The following is a 20828-nucleotide window of genomic DNA, read 5'->3' on the forward strand; positions in this document are numbered from 1 at the left end:
GAGCTGATCCTTGGTGCTCTCATTGATTTCTGTTGATCACAATCTTATTTGGCAATTTAAATGCTAATGATACTTTTAATTGCAAGACGGGATAAATGTGATTTGATCTTTAGGAGGCAATTACTTTCATGCTTTGCCTCACTCCGATCTTTTCAATAGGCGGACAACAATTACTCTGCAGAGCTTAGGCCTTTTTTTTCTGCTTTTCTCACAAGAGAAGAAAAAACCAAACAAGAATGAAACAAAATGACTTCTGTTTTTGTTCTTTGACAAGTTTATCAAAAACGGTGTCCGTTGTTGGAGGGAGATTTTAGCTCAATAGAACATTTAACTTTACAATTATACACACAAGGCCAGTTTCCAAACCTTTCGACACCTTAGGCATTGATACTACTGTAGATGACACACACTGTTATACAAAAGACCATGAAAATAAAAGAGAGTTATAGACAGTTGTACTGCATATATAACATCCTGTACAGAGAAATCAAGCACCATTTTTACTCTTAAACAACAACAGTGAATGATTCAGATTCACAGCCAGTACAATAAGAGTCCATGTTGAATGACTGAGAAAGACAAGAAAAACAATCCTACTTTGGTCACAGCCTAACGCTTGAAGGTGTACCACTTATCACATTTGAAGGGTCTCCAAACAGCAATGGTAAAGAAGCACTGGTGACCAGTTTATAAATCAAAGGGTACACAAGAACAAATCATGTCTCTACAAATCACTTCTGCCAGTCTGAGCCTTCAATTTGTACTATAAAAAAGCAGACATCAGTTTTTATTAACTGCAACATCGCATTTTAGACTGTACTGTAGAGACTATTAGTAATTTCAAGTGTCCTTCAAATTCACAATGGTGCTATATTTTAGTCGTGGAAAACGATTTCCAGTCTCAGTGACGGAAGGATGTGTACCCATGCTTGAGAAAAAAAAAAGGGCTCTTGTTTGGTGACATTGACATCCAGTTCATAAATTAACATCTGCATGATTCTTTTCAAATGTTCTGGTAAATATGGCCAGGAAGTTGGCATCAAAGTGATTTATACCAGCGAGTATGTGCAACTGTGTCAACACCAGCTGCATGTCAGGAACACTAGCGGGTGAATTCATTTTGCAGGGGAACGGCGCCACGATTGGCACTGCTTTCCGGCATTTTGGAGGTCATACATCATGCACCGGCAAAAGACCGAGCGATGAACACATTATTCTAAGAACATCGCTTTTGACAATGCCCATCTATTTTGATAATCAGTTGACTGTTGTGCCAGTGCAGCCTCTAAAGGGCCAGTGATTTATTAGGATTGACCAATTTTGAGTCACATCATGTGCTGCTTTGTGAGGGCAAACAGAGGCGTGACTGGCAGTGCAGTCAGGCATGTTATCAAATGCCCAGGCTTGATTAACGGCTCATCAACATGCAGAATTAAACAGTCTGGCTAAATGCTTCACCTCTACCCTGACAACAGACACTCATATAAAACTATAAATCTCTTGCATTGGTTTTCTACATTGATATAAACCGCACACATTCACTTGCAACGTATCTGCATTCACATAATTAGACATTTCAAAGAAAGTAAACAACTTCTTCATAAGACACTTAACATGTTTGATGACAAACAACAGGAAAACAGAAATAAATATTCATCTGGACAATCAAAGCTTTGAATCACATTTCACTATATTAAGCAATACATGCCGAGCTACAAGTAGGAAACCATAACAACACTTACACAGCACTGACACGACTATAACGCTTGTCATGCATATTTGACGACAGTCATGCACACAAAAAGAGGGAAAAGAGCAAGAGGCGGAGGAGAAATGTTGCACAATGTGGTCTGTTAACAAAGACATTATCATTGAGTTTCAGCTTATGTGGTGATTATGGAAAACAAAGCCTAAACAAGCTTACAGATTTCCCTGTGATTAACAATTTGATATGTATGTTCTTGTCAAAACATCTTCTGTCCGAGCTCCCAGTATCTGATTAAACTCTAAGTGGAGCTGGATGTTTTATCTTTACTTTTAATTAAGTTTGATTTATCTTGGCACTGTTTTCATGTAGCTTAAATTTCATTCGTAGTTTATCAAACTGCATCTCCATTGTGCGATGGAGCTGGAGTGTTCACGCACCAAAAATGGAAATATTTAGATTTTACTTCAAACGTCTCAATTTGTTGACTGCTATCAAGAAGGAAATCAGAAAATAGAAATCCTTCAATGCCAGATTTTCTTTTGGGGTGATGAAATAGTCACGTGGATGAACATTGGCTGATTTGAGGGCTCATAATGGTGTGCTCAAGTATGTCACTTGCAGGCCACCGTTACATGCAGGCAACAGAATAGAGGTTCCAGGAGGACAGGGTTCAGCAGGGTATAGACTGGGGTCAGGTGCCTCTACTTTCCTTGTGGGGGACTCTGGCTTCTCTGGAGCCTGTGTCACACAACTATCAGCAACAGCAGCAACAGCAATGCTGAGGGAGGGGAGTGGGAAACAGAGAGCAGTTACTTTGGCATGAGAGTGAGAGAGAAAGATAGATTAGCAGGGAGGGAAAAAGAGACAGAAAGCAATGGGAGAAGTAAGAGTCTGTGTGCTTAATTTGTCTTGAAAAGCATTCCTGAGAGGTAGAAGCAGTGTGGTTTCTTGGTCTCAGTGGACCTGCAGCCACCGCAGAGCACCATGTAGCAGCAGGCAGAGTTGCGGGGGCAAAAACCTGGCACAGCGGCTTGTTGATGCTTGATGTACTACTACTGCTTTGAACATCAACTCAATTAAAAGATTCTGGAGGAGGAACCTCTAAAATAAGCATTGTAATCTCATCATGTGAGTTGATTAAAGGCTCATGTGTACCCTCAGCCAGATTCTGTACACCCCCAACCTCAGTTGTTTTGGTTGTATTCCCAGGAAGGAAGGTAGCCAACCCCTGCACACAGCAGCATCATTCCCATGGGAATGTGGTTTACATCTTGTATATCCATTATAGCCAAGAGCATCATGGAAACCCTGGCAACCGCCGCGCTATCTGTCGTGGCCAGGTGCTTTAGACAAAGGCAATTAGCAATTTCCTCCTCCAGTGAAAACAGATTTTATACAAGTCTTCCTAAACAGATGGAAGAGACTTTTATCACCTTCGGAATAGCACAAAAAGATATTTTAGATTTTCACAGCTCTGTTGCTTCTTGTTCTCTCAGCTGCATCCCGTGCAACTTTTGTTTTCCCCTCTGTGGACGAGGAGCAGCTGGCAATGCTCAAAATTGTCATGGCCCCTGTTTGCAGGGAGAACAAAAATTACCTGGCCCTACTTTGCCGGAGGAGAAGGGGGCAGCAGGAAATGTAGACTGAATCTACATCTAACAACAATCCGCCTGGCTTCATTCATTGTTCTAAACCACATTCTGATCTGTAATATTTCAATTTAAACGACCTACTGTGCAAACGTTGCCAGATCATAAGATCAGTATTTGCATCTTTATTCCATGCTGAACTGCATGGCATTTTAGGTCTTTCCAAACCGTCCTCAGATCTTAGATCTGCTAGTTACTGTTCAAATAAAAATCCATTTGCATAATTCCACGGCCGTTTCTCCAAATCACATTTTGAACCAGCCGAACCTCTGGATCAGCTCCACGCTCGAGAATCACCAGAAAATCAGTTCCTATAACAGAGGTGATGCTCTCCCAAGAAGAGACGGCAGTACATGTTCCTGCAATCAGTCCTGATTAAAACAATAGTCTTTAATGGGAAATGGGCTCACTATGGCTAACATTACAATCAAGCAAAAGCTTAATAGCTGCTGCGTTAATGATAATTATTTAACTCTGTCTGCTATATTGAACAAAGATAAACTTTTAAAATTTTAGTTACAATTAGATTATTTTTCTTAAACTGACCTATATGAAAGACAATCATTGGCTCTCAAAATGAATGCCATGGAGGTAATGTGCTGTTTGCCATGTGTTCTTCTGCCTCTGAACACATTAACTCTCACATAAAAAGTGTTTTGTTCTTTTCAAAGTGGTTTTCTCTCATGGGGTGACAAGAGTGTACACCTAATCTTACCACCTGTCCAGCGCCCTGCAATATTCTCTGGCAGAGGCTTGGTACTCACAGGTCATTATCTGTCTCAGTGCGGGTCTTCTGCTGCCGCCGATGGACCATGAAAACAGTAACAGCCACGCCGATGATGAGTCCAATGGCAACAACACCTCCAAGGATCCCGATAACACCACCTGGGGGACCCTGCGGCATTGGCTTCTCTGCAGACAAGAGGAGATATAACACTGTCAGGGCAGATGCTCCTTGAGTAATTGATGGTGCTGAGGTCAACTTGAAAAACAAAATCTAACACCGCTGAGGACAAAGAAAGCTCACTAATGTCACTTCTCAATGGCATGTTCTTGAAGCAACATACATGGTGGGAACACTAGTCCCCATAAATCACAATAGTTCTGGACATGCTGGTTGAAAGCTTTTTCAAAAATAAAACCAGAAACGCTCTCAAAAGAGAAGAAAGACTACGCTATTATAAAAGGAACATTTTTTCAAGTCATTTGACAATGTTTTGCTTGAGGCTTTCTGTCACAAAAACACATCCAAACAACATTTCCAGAGACACATTGCAGGATGAGACCAGCGTCCTGCCTGCATTGGCACTGTATGAATACCAAACTGTTGTGGTCACTGAGCAGCTGCTGTTGTATTTCTAATGTGGACTCCATCAACTGTTCAAAAGGATCCTAAATTGGCTTGGATTTGACAGTGAACCCAAATGCACTTGTGAGAGCGCGACAAAGCTATTATATTTTAAACTCCTTGCCAGCAGTTGGTAACAAATGTAAAATATATTTGCAGCATTGCAAGACTGGATGTAGTTTCCAAAGTAAAGTGATTTTGCTAATTCTGTTGAGAGCGAAACATAGAAAAGTTACTCTACAACTGTCAGCTCGACTGAATTATGAAGGAGACATGAAGGTCCAACCTAGTAAACACTGCAGATTGTTGATGTTACTCTCTCCGCTCTGTGTTCAATATTCCAGTCTCCCCTCTGTTAATAAAGCCAAGGCTATTAAAGGCTCGGAGGCTGCAGTGGAAAACTAAAACTCAACATATTGATAGAACATATTTTTTTCAGAGCTCCACTGGGCTACAGTCATCTCCTAAACTTAATTTTTGGACATGTGTTTGAAAGCCAATTTCTGGAAATGTCTTTGAGAGTTTCACACGTGACTGTCAAAAGTAATCTGTGATCAATGCCAGAGGGAACTGAAGCTGCAAGAAATACTGAAAAATAAATACCTCCTAATGGCAGCATATAATTGTTTTATCTCATGCTTTGAAAGCATCAGCACTTCTTTACATAAAGGTCTGCTGATTCTGTGCTCATATCAACAATGAATCATCCTCCATGAGATCAGAATACTTCAAAATGCTATTCATCTGTTGTCACGTAGATAAAAAGCTAAATTATTGCAGGTTTCATGTGAACTTCTTCCACTGTGTCTCGTCTGATGTCAGGTATTGCTAAAATAGGTCAGTCATCTCTTTTCAGAAGCACAATAGAGCTTTTTTCATTGTTACAAACAGTACTGGTTCCAGTTTTTCTTCAACAAGAGCAGTTAAAGTCTTTTTTTTTTTTAAGATAGGTCATGGACCAATCAATGGCTGTGAGCCTGTTGTTATAAGAAATGGCAAATTCCTACCACCTTCCACGCTGAAAAGGAAAGCCTATCTCAAGGCCCTCATGATGTCTCCATTATTATCTGGTCGTCCCTCCTGGTAGTGACAGGACAAGGCCTCATTCCCACGGGGGCTTTTCTCAACAGCCCCTGCCTGCTTGCTTGATTCACTGCCCATAATGACGGATACACAGAGGACTAGTTCACATACGACCACACAATAGCAGGCACGTTACGCACCTCGTACTCAACACTTGCTGCCTCTAAAGTCAGCGATTATGTATCATGTCCATCAGATTGTCATGTCACGTCAAGGTTGTTGCTACTCTAATTCTCTGTCTTGTGGTTCTTAAAAGTCATGTCAAATCTACACACCAAAGGAAAGTAAATAGGTCGTCTTGTAGCTACACGCGCCTCTTTCTTGTGATGCATTTCAATAAAAGGGCTGAGGAGTAGCTTTGAAGAGCCAGTGTGAATGTGATGTTGCAGTAGCATGGCAACAGATAAGCTAGAACTCCTACTGTTGTCTCATCGCGCTACATAGTGAAAGCCAGTGGGCTGAATTTCATGGCCCTAATGCAAATGCCAGACACAATAGTCTGTTGTGTAACACTGACACACAGAGGAGTGGACCGGATCAGAATGCAATTTCCCTGTTGTGGAGCCTCAGGCGCTCAGCACACAGAATTCAGACTGTCAACTCCTTACACATAAAGGTAGCGTGGGCCACCTGGTGCACAGGCTGAACACTAATTTTCACATACAGTAGACGGTAAATCATAAAGAATTAAAGTGTTTAATTTTAGTATGTACATAAATCATCCTAATCATCAGCCATCTTCCTGTGCTCTGTGGCTGGCATGGGTAGCATCGAATGTCGTGGATGGTTAGCAAGCATGCACCATTACTCCCACTCTGTGTACGATACTGCTGAGCTGGGATAATTTTATCACAAAAGCCGATGCAGAAGCCAAGCCCTTCTAGTCCATGCACTGCCAACAACACCTTCAAATTCAATTAGTCCAACTAAAATAGTCTTGCTGTAGCAGATAACTGATGCTTGATGATTCAATTATTACAGGGAATGTATTTTCAAGGACATCAATTTGCTGGGAATTTGGAAACACAGGGGTACGACTGCTGAGGTCATTTCTATTAGCCTAAATAAAAGTTCCACTTGATAACATCTCAACCCACAACACACTGCTGGATTGTTTGTGTCATAAATAAACCCATAGCTCATAAAAGAAAGCCGTTTTTTTTAAAAGCAATTATTTGATGGAGTTAACCTGAGTTCCTGCTGAAAGCACTCAAGGACTGGCACTGCTGAGGAAAGTTAAGGCAAGCGTGGAATTTCAAGTTCAAGTTCAAGAATCTAAATCCCACAACTGGGTAATCTGGTGGGCATGGCAGTCGGACGGGCCGCTGACAAATTTATGACTAAACCTCAATTGTGCTCAGCCACTGTGCTGTAGTTCTGATGTTTAGCATATACTCAAATTTCTGTTGTGTTAGTGTTCTCTGATGCCATGGTCCTGTGAAAGTAATCGTTTGGAAATTCCCCTGCTCTGCGCACAACAGGCAGTGCTAGATGAAGAGGGCTTTGTCCCTGTTGTACAATAAACTGTGGATTGCCAGCAGTAATAGACATGGGGACTGAGTTATTATATGCAGCAGTTTTCTGCTTCCTGCCATCAGAGCCACCAACAGTGTTGGTACCAACACCATCATTATCTCCACCTTCAGCGTCATCATAAAGCACGGTGAAGGAAAATTAAGACGTAGCGGGAAGACAAAAATCTGCCTGTCAACTCTGAAGGTGTGAAACATATAAAGTATGTAGAGCTATGAATCACAACTTTCATATAATGAAATCCTCTGCTTTCATGCAAGGAGTAATTTACATAAAGTATATCTAATTGTCAGGAGAGGGTATGCTCCTTTCTAGAAAAGATTCTCTGATCTGCAAGAAATGATTCCTTTTCTGCTCATGAAAACAGCCACTGCAATTTGTTTTGAATATGTACTGTATTGTATGAATGAGGACATGGTGCACTGAACCTATATCTCTTTGCTTTACTCATACTTTGTTGTATAAGTACAAGAAAGTTACTTTACACTTCTTCATATCTACAGTATATGCCTCTCAGATGACAGCGTACAGGGGGTTTATCAGACCGTCTGTTGGAGGGAGTAGGTCCATAAAACAAATACAAAGAGAAGCTAAAAGAGGCTTAAAGCTCCATAAAAGCTGCTGTTTAATTTAATTTTGTGATTGGTTTCACATTAGTCGTGTGATTTAATGTTAACATTAAAGATTCTGATTAATGATGGATTCAGTAAATGATCTGCATTCGTCAGATGGACATTAAGAGGAGTAAATGCAACATAGATACGTCTCCAAATTTAAGAAACTTAAACACACGTAACTGTCTAAATAAAATCTAAATAACCTTTAACCTTTGCTTTTTTTTTTTTTTTTTTTTTTTCACCAGTGGAAAACCTGGATAAAATCTGACTGAACTCTACTGAGTAAAGGCTGTTGTTCAAATATGTCTTGTAGCTGCCACTGAAAGATTGCTATTGATTTTCAATAAGTGTAAAGCACCCATCCATGCAGTAGGTTTCTGTGTGCTGTCAGTCCACCTCTGTGGCACATTTGCACCGACAGACTTGACCTTGGCTTTTTGTGGTCGCAGCTCCCTCCGAGGTGGCGGCAACCTTCATTCTTGTCACTTCTACTCTCCAGTGCTCATTGAGCTGCACCAGATGTATGAACCATTGTTGTTTTTCTGTGCAGCACAGTACATCCAAGCAGAGTACAGTCGCAGGCTGCATGTAGTCCTCCGTCAGCTTTGATAGGCTTTGTGGCATTACGTTTATGTCAGCTGGTAGCCCATGGAGAATCAAATTTCCCTGACAATCCATCAAGAAGGCATCATTGGCTCAGTGCAACTTCGACTCAGCAGGTTGTTCTGTTTGCTGCAGAGTTCAGACATGCAGCCAGTCAGAGGTCTCATGGGATCCAGGGCACACAGAATAAGTGCTTTGCATGTGATCATTACTTATTCATTCCTCGGGGAGAGGACGAGTGGGCGTTTACTACTTAGAGAAACATTTTTATGGAACAAAAGCAACTGATCAGCTGAATCTGAGGTCTGAAAATTGATTACTTTCTCACTGCTGCTTGTGGCCCTCAGTGAATCAATGTGAACAACATGCAGAGTGACACAGCAATTCAGTGCCTGCACCGTCCAAATGTGCAAAAACAGTCTATTCTCAAGTGCCAGCTGCACTCAATAGCCAAAACATGTGGGTTCTAGTGTTACCGGTCTCCCTTAGAACATGTTAGTCACACATACCAGAGCAGGGAGAGTTCAGGTGAGAGGCCAAAGGGTGAGCGGACTCCAGCTGGAGGTGCACTCCAAATCCAATCTGTCACAGAATGCAGCAACGCAGGATTTAAATGGAGGCTTTTTTTTTTTTCTCAGCAGATTGCTGCCATGTACCTGCTGCGGCTTGGTGTGGTTCATCAAACACTGGCAAAGGGAAGACAATTCACAGCTTAATGATGTCTTTAAATGTAGGGACCTCTGGCAATCTGTCACATAATGGCAAAAAGGAATGTACAGAAGGCCTGAAACTGTACGGTATCACAGGGATGTTATTAAGAGGACATTTATGTAGTGGTACTTTGTAAAAATGTTCCAGTCATAAGTCTGATCATATTCCAAGAATGGATGTGGCTCCTGGCGCTCTCCCTCTCCCATCAGAAATTGTAATTGCTATCTCCTCCACAGGGGCCATAATACTTTCCAGCAAACTGGGGAGTTTTCAAGTGGACAGATTGAGAATCTGGCTACTGAACCACGCCAGCTCCACGCCACCAATGCCAGTCCGAGACAGCCACCTGTTCCAAAGACCACAGTGACTGGTTTTCTACCTCAGCTTGCATAAGTTTGCCAGACCAGCACAGAAAAACAGGGAAGGTGTCTAGTTGGTTTTATTTCTCTATTCATGAGTTGTACCGCTACCTTATGTGGAAGTAAATACCCAGGCTGTTAGTAATTTATCTGGAGGAAATTTTTTTCTACCCCTTTTTCCACATTGGGTTAATGCTGCAGGCCCCAATAAAGAGAAAGAAATGTGGTTTAATGGAGTTCATAAATCTGTATTTCAAGCTGCCAACTCCAAGCAGCACATACTGTTTTGTCTGCTTCTCTCCCACCCCTGCCTGAGTTGGTAATCTCGTTAAAGTTCAATGTTTCCAGACCTGTCTCCTCTGGGAGCTGGGGTTCCTGATGTCATCCTCTTTCTATAGTTTACCCTCTGGAGAGGTCTGGTCTAGGTTTCACCTAGATTCACACTGATTGTGTGTTTCTGCACCCCCCCACCCCGCCATTGCACTCTCAGACCCAATGTGTCAAAATGGACACAGGGACAGCGAGCGATGAGAACAGAGGGATTGTGCTGGTGTGTGATTGCCGTCCTACATCACTCCACAGAGGGCAGCACTTCATTAAATACAAATTGTTAGCACATGGGATGTGTTTCTTAAAATGAATCCAGGCTCATTATGGACCTAACTGTCTCAGTCCTGCTGTGCTGCCATGAAAAACCTGTGCCTGTACGAGTTTTCTTTTTATTTATTGTCGGGTTTTGTTTGCATTTTACTTTTTCAGACGGCCTCTTGCAGGTACAGTAAGGACCAAATTGAGACTAATGGATGGATGTCACTGAATGGATGAATCCATGCCTACTGACCCATTCTGCTTTACTTTATAGCCTCTTCCATTCCCTTGTAAACATTTTGCGAGTCAGTGGCACGTTAAGGCAGGCTGGGAAAATAATCACAAGCCTTCAATACAAAAAAAAAAAAAAAAAGCACTTAGCATGTTTCCACACTTAAACAAATGACACTCAACATTAGCGTGGCGAGTGGGATATCTCCAAGTAACCACGCACACATCAGCTGGAAGTGTCTGGTACACCGCTGAGTCCAGCGGGTAGATGAAGCGACAACAAACAGCACCAACGCCCCTGTCAATGAATTTGAGATTGCAGGCTGCCAAGCTGAAGCTGATGCTGTCATGAGGTATTACCTCCCATGACAGCCTAAATAACAACAGTTCTAATTAAAGAATGATTGGAATGGGTGGACCACTGCCTCCTAATGGGGGAATAAACCGCAGCATCGCTGCAGGAAGTGAATTGCGCTCATTTATTAACTTCAGGAAGCCGGTACCTGCTGTCAATTCGTAATAGCTTATTTTAAAATCTACCAAACTTTCTATCCATTCTGCCCACTGGCCCGTTCACAACACTTTAATTAGAGAAAAATATAAACATATACCAGCATATACAGTAAACAGTGTTTCTCTGCTCTGTAGTAACTCTGCTGCAGTTTTCTCTCCTGTGCATCATTGCTAATCTGAAAACTAGCTCTGACTCCAGAAAGCGGCTGGCCATGCAGTGCTGCTGATAGGGCTCCCAGCCTGCTTTAGCAGCCACTCTCTCACTCTCAAGCCCTTTCATGCCCCAGCTGAACCCCTCTATGCGTTGAATGTTAATTTAATGGCTGCTCCCAGCTCTGAACTGGAGGAGCTGCAGTGCTTATACAGATCTGTAACCTCGCCTCAGTTCGCCTCGTCCTCTCTCTCCTGCCTCTTCTTCGTGTAAGCAAAATTACTCTCTCTGTCTCTCCCTGCCAAGCACAGTGAGGTCACAGCTGTAATTTCCTTTGCCTGGTTAAAAGCTGACAGAGTAACAGACCCAGTCAGTCTGGATCTGTTCGAGAGTAGGTTTTCAATTTAGCAACACTTGGGCTGGTGAGTCTGCAGATCTCATCCCAAAGGCCGGCCCCTTTTACTGTCTCTGCTGCTAAGCAAGCGTGTCATCTCAAGCACCATACACACTCAAATGTATTCAAATAACCTCTGTGGGATGGAGTATTAGATCTGAAATCCAATATATTTATATTCTTGGACTGGACTGTTTGTGTTCTCTCCGGAAAATTACCATTGATTTCTTTATGCACACTGCCAGACCTCAAGATTTCAGTACAGGAATATGAATTCACGTTTCAATATTCATTTGTAGAGCACCTCTCTCCTCTCTGACACTTTCATTTAGTATTTCTCCTCGGCTGAGTCTTTGTCTCAGGGTATCTGTCATTAGCTGCTCTGTTCACTTTTTAATTGGTTATTTGCTTTTATGCTATGCATTTTTAGAGCTTTTTGAATTTTCCTTCAATTAACCCGATCAGCAAGGTACTCATAACACGTCCAGTAAATGAGGCTGCAGCAGTACTACCTCATTTACAGGTTCAGCAGTGACGGTTTGGTTTGTGACTTTCTGCATTTCAAGCGTTCATCAGCTGGGTTTGATTTCTCTGTGCCAAAAAGTAAATTAAATAAAATGTATGATTTTCACATGGTTAATGTGCTCGTGCAGTTTGCTGCCTGAGATGAAGCATAAAAAAGGATAAAGTGAGCTACGACTTGTAAACAGTTTAAATCGGAGCCGTTATCGGTATAGTCACTTTAATGAATTGGAATTTCCTGATGAAGATTCTCGTCCTATTACATCAAGTGATTAAGAATCGTTTGTCATACAGCTGACATTACCGATGCTCTTTATAACACTGCTAGATTAAGTGATGATAAGATGATTGTCGTCTACACAGATATCACCAGTTTCATCGCACAAAGTCATTATCTGAGTCTTAATGAGAAATCGCCTAAATGTTGTGATTGATCGCTTACAAGTGCATCACATAATGTGTTCAAACACTGAATCAAATGTTGATGACAGTCACCTCAATGAATCAGCTTTGTTTTAGCTATGTAGTCCACATTTAAAGACGCTGGTTGTCTTAGGAACTCTCTGCTGTGTTTGGTATTTCTAGTTCAATATATAATTAGATGAAGAAACTCAATCTAATGTTTATTACAGTGAGATCTATTTGATAATGTAAGTCAGTAAGACTTTTGTTTACTCATCTTACATCTGTTGTTTTCTGCACTGGTCTATCTGCAGAGCTTTATATGTGATCTGTACTGTAACAAAGATATACCAGTCTGGTTTAGGGATGATTCACATCTTAAAATTAAATTCCAAAATGAGATGACAACTATAGTTATGCAACTTTTGAACCGACTTGTAACCTACCAGCAAAATGAGCCCCAGAGCCATGACTTCTTCCTCCTTTTGAGGAAAGTAAGATAAAACAGACAATGCTCCTTGAAAAAAAAGACGCTAGAGATGGCCATCGCAGTGATAACCATCTCGTCTGTCCTATCAGTTTAGAGCAGAGACAGACAAAAACAAGTATGCCCTCTAACATGGTGAGACCTGTCTGCTGATCCTCTTCCAAGTTTGGTTTGAGAGTTAGAGAGTGAATAGACAAAGGAAATTAGTATACAACAGTGAACCATTCATGTTTTCTAAAATGATGTCTACACCAAGAGCAATGTGGGGACAAAAATAGCATCTTCAGAAAAACTCATAAAGGCTCCGGAAGCAGCAAACGAAATAAAGTGCAGCATACGTCCTAAAATGATTCATAGGCCGACTGTAATCTAACATATTAATGATGCTGTACTAGAAGAACCTCTTCTTCTGCCCATTTAGAGTTTTAGAGATTTTTACATTATCTGTTCAAAAGCTCATTTCAAAAATAGTGGTGAAAATCTTTCAGATGACATAAAGCACTTAGAAAAACAAAAAGCTACTCTAAGTGGAGTTCAGGTTTCTATTTTAGTAACCAGCTAATATGTGTGAGGCAACAGTGCTAACCACCACACATCCATGTATATAACAACATTTCAAAATAAAAGAAATAGCACTAAGTTGCAGTTAATTGAAATGTTGATTGCAAATAGGTTGCACCAAAATAGTCTTTCCTGCAATAACTAGACTACAGCATTCAATCTGTTGCTTACTACAACACCATCAAGGCTTTGATGAGCTACATCGTTTCTATTGATTTGGCAGTTAGTTGAATGTTTTTGATTGGTGCTCTTGTTTGATTTTGCACCGCTTCTCCTCTGCCAATCAAATATAATGCACTTTGCTAAGCAGCCAGAGTCTGATAGACCTGGCTGTGGCCAGCTGACAACGCCAAGGCGAGTGCTGGTCATTCAACAATATTTCTGTTTGAAATCAGAAAAGGGCTCTAACATTACTGTGGAGTGAAAAGCTTGTTTACCGGCAGCGAGAATCCTGTCAACATCAAAATGCTCAGTGTCAAATCTGAAGAAACATCCACAGGTAATCTGACAGTAAACAGTGCTGTGAGTACTGTTGTGAGGTTCACACTGCTGGTTTAGGACTTCTCAGCTTTTGAATGTTATAAGTTAACATCGCTTTGATACTGTACATATTCAATATTACAGGGTAACTAGTAATCTGTAATCTCTAACACCAACCATCCCAACATTGATGATTAATATCTTGTAAAGGTTCTTTGATTTGCACAGTTGTTGCTCTTAGTGCTGGTTCTGTAGTTTGTCATTTAACAAAACACAAAAAGTTAACTGGAAGTGACTCTGGAATCATGTTTAATGCTAAAAACACATCTATTATTCTGAATGTGTAAACACATCCACCGGCTGATTGGTGGAAATAAAACAGATGAAGTGAGGAGATAAACTGAGATCATGTAAATGTCACAAGTTTACATCTTTCTGCACTTTAACAATAAGAAAGAATAACAATTCACAATTAGTGCCTCAGATGCACAAAACAGAAGTCGTGTCATTATTTTCCTGAGAAAGGAGAAATGTTACAGCTCTACTCCTGCATAAGTCGTGTTGTTGTGTTGCTAAGCTAAGAATAAAGCACAAGAAGATAAAAATGAATCAGATGACTGTGGAAGATGTCTTAAGAATAAAAGAAACTTTTTACTGGATCATAATCAGTGGCACCACATGCAATTCAAGTCTGTGTGAGTTACAAGAAATAAATCTAAAAATATGCTCTGTGCCAACAAAATCAGCATGCACTGTTGATGAATCTGTATGAGGCTGTTAGATGACATCATGTTTGAGCTCCCTGTTTCTAGGGAGATGCGTTCAGGCGCACATACTGTATATTGATCAGACTAACTGTAGGGGAATCGTGTCTTCTCATCTTATGATTTTCCAAGAAAACAAAGAAAGCTTTGAGACCTCTTATCCATATTCATACAGACCCCTGTACATGAAAAAACAATCAATATGCGGTGAATACAATGGCTGTAAGTGAGCCAGAACAATTACACTGGTAGGCACAGTCTCCCTGCTGCTTGACTGGAATGCAGATTCACAGGCTGGCACTAATGCGCAGTTTATTGTGGTTTATGGAGAGCTAGGTTGCTATAAGGACTCCACAATTGGCTGTTTCCACAGTGCTTGAGATTTCAGGCAAACACTTCAGTGAGAACATGATGCGGTTCATGGTGGAGGGAGCAATCGATGGGTGGATGAAATGCTTTCATCCTCGATTCCTTTCTCCCACAGAGGAGGTAGTTGAGGAGAATAACACAGTATGGCTGCATACTGAATTTTCCACGTGGAAATAAACCCCTTCAAATTCACACAGGGGATTCTTTGGATGTCAACAATCCCCACCTTCTCCGCTGAGAAAGTACATTTGTGTCGCCAATCAGGTGCTGTCTCAAATGCCAAATCTGAAATGAAACTGAAATCTGTACTCTGATATGAAAAAAGCAACACGAGTGTACAGTATCTGACAGGTTTCAGTCGTGGAGCAGAGTCGGTTACACTCATTTAAACATTGTGCTGACACTGCAAACGAATGACCACTTGGACAAATATGACCCCTGACCACAAACCACAGCTTTATGGTTATTACAGTCAATCAGAAGGTGGGGGCTATAAAAGGTCAGCCAAAAATATCACTGAACAGAAGATTTAAGTCTCCTCATAATCACATTGAAATTGACATGGTATTTTAAAGAAACGTGAGTCCACAACGTTGAGAATAGTCGAATATTTCTCCTTCACTCTTAAACCAGTCTCTGTGCATGTTTTAGGGGAACTGGACTAAACCTGATCCACTCTCTGATGTCTGGCTCAGGGTTTAAACATAAAAGAAGAGAACGTGTCTTCTTCGTGACAAACAGGAGGAAAACCTGTTCTTTCCACTCACACGAGCTGACTGAACACAGATCTTCTTCAGACCACAGACAACATGGGTGACTATTGTGATTCTGCATGCATACCATCGCCCCCCCCCTTCGCTCCAGCTTAGTGCAGCTCTGCTCCGAGCACTCGCACACCGCTTAGACAGACAGCAGACTTTCAAAGGCATTTCATCGAGCCTCTCAAGCTACTTACTTCCACCACTAAATACTGCTGGGGAATCTCAAGACCCTGCTGTGGTCACTGAAAATTATCTGTTGTGGGAAATCTGTGGGGGAAAGAGCACCAGGAGAATAGGAGGGGAAAAAGACCCTCCAAATAATTTAAAGTTGTGCAAGTCCTTGGAAACAAAAAAACAGCGCAGTTATCGAAAAATGTTGTTTTTTTTTTTCTGTGTCCCTGCTGCAATTACCTCTGACTGAGCAGAAATGTGTATAAATGTAGTTCACTTTCAAAAATATGCACAAAAATGCACTCAAAGAGTTTAAAAAAATAATCTCTCCCACTGGACACTGTAAAGCTACCAGGTTTAAACATTTACACATTTGCCTTCTTTGGGCTCCGTTTGTTACTTCTGGAAACCACTCAGTTGTGGCAAAAGAAAAAGAATGGGGGAGAAAAAAAAAGAGAAAAGATGTCAAAACGACCCAGTAAAAACATACTTTATTATTCTCCGAGAGCCCAGGAAACACACAGAGCACACACACACACGGCTCCTTCCAGAATCCAAAGCAAATACATGAGTTCTTAACCCTAACTTGGCTGTAGCCACACAGTTCACTTTCTGTAAGTCCATCAAGAATGAGTGACAATTTAGATGGCAATGGTTCTTCACATCACAGCTTCAATTTAAGTGGAAGATAATAGTGATATTCCCCTAGTGGTTGTACGGAGTGAAAAACATGCCACTTGAAATGTTGATAATCATAGTACAGACGTTGTCTGGGTTATAAATTCACACTATGTCTCAAATCACAACATCATCAGCGCGCGACAGCTGAAAACAATGGCTAGACTTATTTGAAAAATGCATAAATAATTGAATTATGTGCAATGCAACACCTCAGAGACTAAAGACAAAAGGCTGAACTCAGACTGAAGAGGCCTACTTTGTGTGCTGGTTTGTAAAATCTGAGCTCGTACATATCTCACAACTTGTAAAGTCTCGACACTGAATTAATTACAGATCACAGCGCCGCCACCATCCGTCGCACTAAGCTGCGAGAGAAGATGATAAACACAACGGCAAAGCGAGTCTTTGACTGGTAATAGTGTGGGAATCAAGGGAACTGCACTGGAGACAAGTTGCTAAATGGTCCCATCCACAAAATGCTACCATGTGGAGGTTTGCAGCACCATTTACAGCCAAATGTTTCTTTGTTCAGTTTCAGTGGAGCTGCAACAGTGTAATTGCAAGGAGGACTGGAAGCGGGTACCCTGGTGGGCAACTTGCTTCAAAAACCAGATGCACAGATCATCCATTCAGTTTGGATGAATATTTGGTTTTGTGAAAGTAATGTATATTTGGGTTTTTTAGACGTGAAGGAACACAGTTGTTCTCTTTATCATAGGGTAAAAGCTGAGATGAGAAGCAGCAGTGACTCTGAAATAGATAAAATAAACCAATCACAGACCATTTGAAACCCATCAAAATCACGTTGTGACAAACAGTTTTACAGTGGCGTGGGTTCATTCATGGACGACTGGCTGCTGGTGTATAAACTTGTGAGTTTGTGGTATTGACAACAGCGAGTTTGGATTGTTGATATTGTGTTTTGTTATGAATAGTTCATCTGTTATTGACCAAGCACGTCTATCTTAAAAATACAAGATGTGAAACAAGACGCTTTGCTTTGTAGGGTTAGATAAATGAATTGCAACGATTTTTTCTCAAGTTGGATTAGATTATAAACTGTCATCTCACTGTTTTTCTGCAGAGTTGCTGCCTGTTTGCACTTTGTGTTGATGCAGACTGCATCAGCTGTGCTGGGTCCACTTGGTAGTATTGCAGTGGTAACACAGACCATGTAATTTCAGTAAAAGTAACTGCTGCTCAGCATCTATTAGCTCCAAACAAAACAATTCACTGTTCATAGGACATCGAAATAACTCAGTGCCAGAAATCCCACTGTCAACTAGTGCTTTGTTATTTGATGCAGCAGCATAAATCAAGCTTAAAGGTTGTGATTATAACCAATCCAATAAACCAGTTGTTCGTTGACTATGCCTTGGTTATTCCTCTTCAGAAACAGTGATCTGGCACTACTGTGGCCTCTTTTATAGGATTGTTTTGTTCCTTTTAATAGAAAACGGTTCCTGGTTTCCATTCACTTCCTTTCTACTGGGTTAGCATCAGGTATCTCAAAGAGACACAGTAAACCTGCACTCTCCAGTAAAAGTAAGTGAGGAAACATGTTTTTGTGCTTTGGGTGGGCCACCTTTTAAGAACGCCTACCAACATGTCTGTGTTGTACAACTGAAAAGGACCATTGACTTTCAGAGTGCACCTCTCTGATTAATGTTAACGACAGAGAGACGAATAGAGGAGCTACAGTAGGGTCTGGTTAGGCTCACCACTCACTGTCTACTGATCTCTTTCAAACACACTTGATTGCTCCTCGTGGATTATCTGGTGGATGTGAGACCGCATGAGCGAGACTGTGTGAACCTGCGCGCGCAATGTGCATGCAAGTGTGTGTTTTAATTAAAGTTTGAAGAGAACTGGGAAAAGTTTAATTTAGCCAAGGCAGGGTGAAAAATTGTCTCGTTTTCTTGTCTTCATTTCTGTCGCTCCTTATCTTCCTTTAAGCTCGGCCACTGCACAGGTTATCTCCAAATTACCAACAGAACTCATTTATTCTTCAATTGAATTAGGTCCTAGAGAGAAGGCCTGCACAACCATCTCTCCTTTATAAAACAACCCACCAACAGAGGCTATCCACTGCTACAATGATTAGACCGCAGCATGACCTGGATCAAACACCTCAATCAGACACCACCACTTGTTCTCTCTTTGTCTCTCAAACAATTGCTGCGCCTCTCAGTCTCTCTTCCACCGACACAGTGACATCAGATTTTAAAAGACTATACGCTTGATCAGAAACACTTCAGATAGTAACCATCACTCACTAGTAGAATTATAGAAACAATTGCATGTTTTGAACAGGTGATAAAAGCACAGGGTGTTTGCAGAATGACTACATTTAAGCTCAAAATTATGTTCTTACAAAACACAACACCACACCACCTACAAGCTCAACACTAAAGGTAGAAAAGGACAGAAAAGCAGGTGTTTTACTTCAGACCAGCACATGCTACAATAAATTCCCTTCTGCTAACAGAGGAATTTAAAAGCAGGTCTGCAGTTCATATTTATTGTCATTTGCATTGGGCCATAGACACATACATTGTGCCTATTGTTCTTCCTGACTACCCTTTGGTTAAAAACAACACGTGTCCAATCCAACTAGGGAGTCTGACCTGAACATGAGCTTTATGTTAGTGTTCTCCAGGCCAAATATAACTCTCACTAGAATTGAAGGTGAACACAGTGAACATTAAATCATTGGTGTTCAACAGTTATAGTGTAATGGGATTAGACTTTATTCCATCTTGCAGCATTAAGTTGAAAGTTTGCTTCTACTTCCACACTTACCCACACTGCACAGGTGTGCAGGTTTGTTTTCCTCAACAGAACATGAAGACTTGCATCTCTTCATATCACTTTACACATAGTAAATGATTCACCACATTGGAAACTAATTTTTTGTTATTGCAGCAAAGGTGAAATTTTCTTTTGAGCCTGTTTCAAAGTGATGTTTGGACAAAAAAGAAAATTATGATAAAAAAGGAATTTTAAATAAACAGGAATTTAGTGAATGCATGTACAGATGCTCGAGCAGACACACTGAGGCTAAATGCAACCGGGAAGAAAAAGCAGAGGGAGAGAAAACAGCAGCTTACTGACATTAAATAGTGTCAGGCAGTTGGACCCAGGTGAAATGAATTCTCCCCAACGATCCTCCACTCATGTAGGCAAGACGCTGTTCACAGAGTGTTGTCACCATTTTCAGCTCCACACAAAACAGTATCTCATCTGAATTTAGTTATTTTAGTAAGTCTATCCCAAAAACCCGCACTTGCAGTGTTGGCAGGTAGTCAAGTGGCTACTTGTAGCATGTTTTTGCTTCAGTGTCCAAGCTCTTGTGACAATTGCAAGTATATTTATCAGTGTTTATTGGATTATGGTTTGATCATTAGGAATATTATGTAACACAAACTAGTATAAGTGGCAAAGGCCAACTCAGACGATTTGTTTGATCAAATAAACCAGAGGAAGCACATGCTACAGTTTTACACACTGAGTGTAATTAATAATGCAATTAATTACTTTCTCAGCACATACAGTAGGTCGACTGTATTTAAAAAGAGACGTGTTTGACGTTATGTGTATTGTTTCTGACTGATCCAGTTTTAAATTATGGAATATATTTCTCTTTGATAAAAAAGATATGTAATATTTATGTTGACAGTGAAATCTTCTTCAGTCATTAATAATAGATTATAGTTTGGTGCATGTGGAAGATCTGTCGTAACCTTTTAGTGTTTGGACATTAAAAATAGGTTGTTCATGCTGCACCCAACATGTCTCAAACATTTTCACGTCTGAAGTTTGATGTTATTGTGGCGCAATAGACTGACACTAGCTCAACAGTGCTTCACTCCACCCTGCAGGCTCCTGCACGGTTACTTGCACAAATTAGTTTGTTAAGATAAAAAAAAAAAAAAAAAAACTAATACATGTTACTTTTAAAATGAAAATTAGCTTGTTTTTCTTTTTATACTAAGTAAGAGCCTGGAATCAATGATGTTAGGAACAAAAAATAATAATCACACTCTAATATTTCATTGCTCAGCCTTTAGCTTCAATTATGGCACACATTCGCCGTAGCATTGTTTTGATAAGTCTTTGCAATGTCACAACATTTATTCTCG

General features: G+C 40.8%; 1 protein-coding gene across 1 annotated transcript in view; it reads right to left on the minus strand.

The window, feature by feature from the left end:
• The window catches only part of LOC113170691, a 47786-nt gene that overhangs the window by 25156 nt on the left and 1802 nt on the right, over positions 1 to 20828 (minus strand). Inside the window, exon 3 of the mRNA XM_026372891.1 lies at positions 4122 to 4269. Within this exon, the coding sequence (XP_026228676.1) occupies positions 4122 to 4269 (148 nt within the window). The remainder of the gene's footprint in view (positions 1 to 4121; positions 4270 to 20828) is intronic.

The sequence above is a fragment of the Anabas testudineus genome, chromosome 13 (genome assembly GCF_900324465.2).
Source record: "Anabas testudineus chromosome 13, fAnaTes1.2, whole genome shotgun sequence".
Taxonomy (NCBI): domain Eukaryota; kingdom Metazoa; phylum Chordata; class Actinopteri; order Anabantiformes; family Anabantidae; genus Anabas; species Anabas testudineus.